At 48.1% G+C, this 6,027-nt stretch overlaps 1 protein-coding gene across 1 annotated transcript in view; it reads right to left on the reverse strand.

Annotated features, from left to right (window-relative positions):
* The window catches only part of LOC109374745 (optic atrophy 3 protein-like), a 44,609-nt gene extending 41,593 nt beyond the window's left edge, over nucleotides 1-3,016 (reverse strand). The window contains exon 1 of the mRNA XM_019629535.1: nucleotides 2,759-3,016. Within this exon, the coding sequence (XP_019485080.1) occupies nucleotides 2,759-3,014 (256 nt within the window). The 5' untranslated portion in view covers nucleotides 3,015-3,016. The remainder of the gene's footprint in view (nucleotides 1-2,758) is intronic.
* Nucleotides 3,017-6,027: the final 3,011 nt, after the last annotated feature.

Genomic DNA, 6,027 nt, shown 5'->3' on the forward strand with positions numbered 1-6,027 from the left:
GGGTTGCCATGGGCTACCATGTGTAGCCAGCAGCCAGCATGAGCGGCCGGCAGCCGCAGTGAGTGGCCGCAATGAGTGGCTGTCCAGAAGCCAGCGACTGGTCTGCCTCACCTGGGAAGAGCACAATGATGGTGCCAACTTGGGCCAGTGAAGCAACTTACTCCACAACTAGACTGAAGAACAAAATGACAGCAACTTGTCTGTTCCCCTTCCCCCAATTCCCCAATTAAAAAAAAAAAAAAAACCTTTAAAAAAAAATACAACGCAGATCCTATCCCTCCTCTGCTCAGGCCCTCCAGTGAGTCCCATCTACTCAGTAAAGCAAAAGCATTTGTGGTGGCCCATCGGCCCTGCATGTCCCCCTTTTCCATCACCACCAGTTTCTCCTCTGCCCTCAGTCTCCACTAGTCTCTCAGCTCACTGTTTTTCAAACATGACAGGCACACTCTCACCTCAGGGCCTTTGCATGTGCAGGATCTGTGGGCTAGAATGTTCTTCCCCCAGATACCTGTACTGCTTGGTCCCTCCTCTCCTTCTCGTACTTTCAGTGAGGTCTCCCTGATAATCCTGTTTAAGCTTACAACCTGCCTCCCAATACTCCTGGATCCCTGATGTTTTCTCCAGGGCGGTTATTGCTATCTTATATACTTCATATTTTTTAACTATTGATTTTGTTTGTCTGGCTTTCTCACAGCTCCCCCAGAATGTAATGTCCCTGAGGACAAGAATTTTTGCCTTTTCTTCTCTGCTGTATTTACAACATCTACACAATAGCCACAACTCAGTGCCAACCACTGACTTAATATTGTATATCCACTTACTCCTCATAACATAAGTATCATTCATAATATAAGTGCATGTATAGTATATAGTACACAAAATGGGAATAACAAAATTATCTATCTCATAATAATTTGTGAGGATTTGATGTTAGAAGTCCTGTGAAGTGCTTAGCACACTGCCTGGCACAAAGTGAGTGCACTTTAGGAAAAAGAAGCTGAAGCTCAGAGGGGTTAAGTGACCTGCCCAAAGCTACCCAACTGGGAAGAGGTGGGGCCCAGACTGGAACCCATGTCAGTCTAACTCCAGCCACTTTCTAAATCACAATGCTAAGACATATCACAGTGTTTGGGAGAAAGGCAGTGGCAGGACACAGAAACCAGCTCTGGAAATCCACAATACAGGATTTAAATCCTGCCTCTGGCACACACTCGTGCGTGACCTCAGCAATTCACTCCTGCTTTCAAGGCCTGCAGTTTCTCTTCTATAAACCAGGGGAAGTCTTTCCCCCTCTGACATGGGTACAAAATAGTGTGAGAGTTAAATAAGCTAGCTGATACGAAAGCAATTGGTAACTGTGCAACCGAACATTTTTCCAACCTAAGATCTGCAGCTCTGGCAGAGGACCCACCAAATACTAACGGACTAAGAATTGTAGGCCCTGGAAAGCAAACTTTAAACACCCAAATTTATAAGGGAAAAAAGGTATGCTCCCCTGAACCATTTGGCTTGTGCACATGTTCCTCCCTCTCCCTCAATGTCATCCTCACCTCCATCGTGTTGTTTGGTAAGGTTCTCCTCACCCTTCAGGTTCCAGCTCAAAGGTGTCCTCTGCCAAGAAGCCCTACCTGAACCCTAAACCAGGTCAGGCATCCGATGGACTCTCCCATCCCGGCTCTGCCCACTCTGAGTAGCCACTCTTGCAGGATGGGTCTGTCCCACTGAACTGTGAGCTCCTTGAGGGCACAGACTAGACTAGCTTGATCCCTGCTGTTTCACCACACGGCCCGGCACAAGGCCAGGCACAGAGCGAATGCTCTGAAAATACTAGCTAAATGAAGTAATGGATGGATGGATGAATGGATGGATGAATGGTGGCCCAGGAAATTATGCTAAATTTCCTTATCCTATGCTCCTACAGGCCTATAGCACATCGTTTGTCTTTTTAAAGCAGCTCATATTTTGACTGTTTACTATGCCCTTGTGATCTCAGTTCGAGCTGCCCTCCTCTAGATTTCCTGGCACTATGCCTCTGTGTCAGGTGGCCTCTGTGAGCTCCGAAGTTCCCACCACCCTGACCACTGTGGGTTGCCAATAAAGAGTCATAAGTGTGTCTCCCAGTACCCAGCAAGAAGCCAGCACAGCCTGTCTACTGAATGAATGAACAAACACGGAGTATCAGTGGGTTAATGAATACATGAATGAGTGTCCACTCTGGCTAAAATTACCCTTTTGCCAGATTCCCAGGCCACGTCCCCAGACCCCAGCTTCGCTTCAAGCCACGCTTCTGACCCAGGCCTATTTCCCGGAGTGTAACTGGGGCAAACCGACGTCCTAAACGGGTGCTATACAAGCACCTCTCACCTCCCAGAACAGGAGGAAAACTGAAGCACTGGGTGGCGTTTCAGAAACCAAGGCGCCTAAGGATGGCCTGGCAAATGACCCCGTCTGGTCCCTCCTCCGCTAGGCCCTGGAATGCTCCGCCCAAATTACTCTCGTCCCCCAAACTATTGGTTCGCCTAGACCTCAGTCTCCACGCGCTCTTTTCCTCTATTGGCTGGTATTTTCAACAGCTGCCCGTCCTTACTCACGCCCGCCCTTACAACTGGGCTATCATACCCCCAGGAACTCTCCCTATTGGCTGCAAGACATGCCGGTTCGGGCTGTGATTGGTCGTAAACAGATGTCCCTCCCCTGAGCAACCACCTGAGAGGGGTTGGAGAATGGAAAGGTTGGAGGGACGTGGGGTCAGACTCACGCTGAGCCGGCGGTAGGCAGACGTAGGTCTTGAAGAACTCGCTTCGCCGGGCGGCCTCCTTAATACGGTTGGCAAGCGGCTTGCTGACCTGCCGGATTCCCAAGTATAGCAGCTTCGCCATAGGGAACGCGCCCACCACCATCTTGGCGGTCGCACGGTGCACGGGCAACCCTGAGGACTGGGCGGGGCGCCTCCAATCTCTCTCTCTCTCTCCTCCCCCGCCCACTCGTCGCCGTGCGTGCGCGCGTACGTGCATACGTTCGGGGGGGGGACTGCAGGGGCGTTCCCTGACGCCACCACGTCGACGCTGACGTCCCGTCGTCCGTTCGCTGAATATGCAAATATACCACGGAAGAGAGGCAGTCAGAGGGCGGTTCCGTTAAACGGCTGCTTGCGGGATCGTGAATGGTTCCCACGCCTGCTTCAGCTAGTGTCACTGCGCTCTTTGGAGACGTTACGTATTTAGGTGGCCTCTCCGCCCAAATGAGGCACTTACTTAGTCCTAATTAGGCTATTTGGGCTAATGAATCCCAAATACGCCTACCTCCGCCGGTTAGAACTCTCACCGGGATTAAGAGAAAACTGGCAATGTAGTCATACAGACCTGATTTGGGATCCCAGTTACGTCATTTACTTGCTGTGTGATATTAGGCGAGTGACTTAACCTCTCTGGGCATCGGTATTCTTGTCTACAAAATGTGACTCTTAATAGCACTTACCTAATTGGGTTGCTTGTGAGGCTTGCATAAGAATCTTGAATGGAAAAACATAGTGAACTATGTTAAGTGCTTAGAAGGGTGCGAGTCACATAGTAAGCACTCAATAAACAGCTCCTATTTCTATACAGGTATTATCATTGTTATTGCTACCTCTAGCGTGAGGGTGCATTTCCTCTCCAGAAGTAGCTAATTGAACTCTTTCCCAAGTAACTGACAAACAGGCCCAGAGAGGAGCAGGGCGCTGGTACAAGGTCCCTCAGCAGCAGAGGTTGATAGCCCATCATCTTGGCAAATAAAACCATACCCGTTCTCAAGCAGTCCTACTTCCTCCATTGAGGGGCGAGGGTCCCCAGGGAGCTGGCTCAGGAAGGAGTTTAAGGACATGTCTCAGGCTGTCCTCCCTTACCCAGCAGGGAACAAAATCATATAAACAAAAGTCAGGAAGGGGTTGAGAGAAATTCCTGGATGGTGGAGTGCTGATGGGTAATTGAGAGATTCTAAGAGAGAAGACAGGAGCAGAGGAGTGGTGTGTAGGATGAGACAAACTTTCAGGACATGGAGTCAAGGGACCCTGGGCTTTCGTTGGTATCCATTCTGACTCCCTGACCATCCTTTGTCAAGTCCCAGGAACCGATTGACCTCTATTTCTCCATCTGTAATTATGGCATTGGCGTGTGTGAATCCAGATATTATAAATTATATACTAAGAAGGGCCGGCCGAGTGGCGCGATGGTTAAGAGCTNAAATAAATTGCAATCTTCCCACTGCCCAGAGACATCCCACAGCTCCCTGGGAAATGTCAGCAGTGCACTTTGCAAGAGTGGCCTCAACCTGCCTGGCATCACCAACCTCTTTTATTTTTTCCTCCCCCAGAAATCTTTGTTTAAAAAGATCCTTGCCTCCGCAACACAGTGCATTATCAATGAGTTATGCTTCCGGCATTTACTGTCCTTTCCTCAGGCAGATACATCTACCATTCCAGCCTATCCTGTGAGAACACAGACAGCCGGGCCTACCCTGCTGAGCCTAAAGAAGCCCAGCGAAAGGTAGTGATGCTGGATGTGTTAGTCAGCTCAGGAGGGCTGACCCAGGAGAAGACAAAGCTCCTACTGGCTCTGGGAAATTCTAATCGCTCAGGCTGGGGGTGAGGGTGGGGTTGGCAAAGCAAAGGGAAATTAGCAGATGAAGATAATAACAATATAATAGAAGAGTCAAGATTAAAGTCATTGCACTCTAATATCTAATAGCATCTCCAACTAAGCCTGCCCCAGACTGAGCTCCTGGTCCTTTCTGTGCAACCTGCCCCTCCTCCAGTCTGCCATGTCACACCCAATCCACAGGAAATCCTGCCAGCTCTACCTTCCACACAAATCTACTGGTTATTCATTACTAAGGGGAAAAGGAAAGGTTCTGTTAGTGGTCACCACCTTAACCAAGAGATCCAAGTTACCATCACAAATGACGGAAGCAACAGACATCAGGAGCCCCCTGAGGTGATGTCCTTAGGACACACCATCACGTATGTGGTGTTCCTGCCAAAGATGCTCAACGTGAATCCAATCAGAGGAAATGATCAGAAAACTCCAGATTGTGCGACACTCTAAGGGACAATTGGCTTGGACTCTTTCTAAATGACAATGTCAGGAAAAACAAGAAAGAGCAAGGTCAGCAAACATTTTCCATAAAGGGCCATAGAATAAACATTTTAGATTTGTGGGTCATACAAACCTAACTGTGCAGCCACACACAATATGCAAACAGATGCATGTGGCTGTATTCCAATAAAACTTTATTTACAAAGATAGGCAGGGGGCCAGATTACCAAGCCCTGTTATAGGTTAAAGGATACTCTAAAGAGGCATGATAATCAAAGGCAGTGCATAATCTTTGAGCAGACCCTAGACTAAAAATAATAATAGTAGTAAACAGTGAAAAGGGCATTTGGGGGACAATTGGAGGAATCAGAATATGATTATAGTTATCAATGTTAAAATTCTCAGGTATAACATTGGCACTGTGCTATACAGAAAGTCTTTGTTCTTAGGTGATACAGGCTGAAATATTTAGGAGTGATGTGTCAGTCCACAACGTATTTTCAAATTGTTCATGGGAAAAATATGTGTATACATACATACATGCATACATATACAAGAGCAAAGACATAGAAAATTTGTTGAAGGCTAATAAAGTGATAGGTGATAAAGGGTTTGTAACCGAAGACTACACCATTCTTTCTTTCAACTTTTCTATGGATTTGAAATTTTAAGAAGAGTTAGGGGAAAAAATTTCTCCGGAATCTGACCTCTCCTCCCCATTCGCCTCTCACCTGGACCACTGTGGTCGCCTCCTCCCTGCATCCATCCTCACCCTATGATTGCCAAATGGATCCTATTAAAATACAACGCAGGGCCGGCCGAGTGGCGCAATGGTTAAGAGCTGGCTTGGGACGCCAGAGGGTCCCGGTTCGGATCCCACATATGAGGGCCAGTGACACTGCCCTCCACAGCTAAGATGCTGAACAACAGCTCAACCTGGAGCTGGGCTGCCGTG

Source organism: Hipposideros armiger, unplaced genomic scaffold (assembly GCF_001890085.2).
Source record: "Hipposideros armiger isolate ML-2016 unplaced genomic scaffold, ASM189008v1 scaffold_859, whole genome shotgun sequence".
NCBI lineage: Eukaryota > Metazoa > Chordata > Mammalia > Chiroptera > Hipposideridae > Hipposideros > Hipposideros armiger.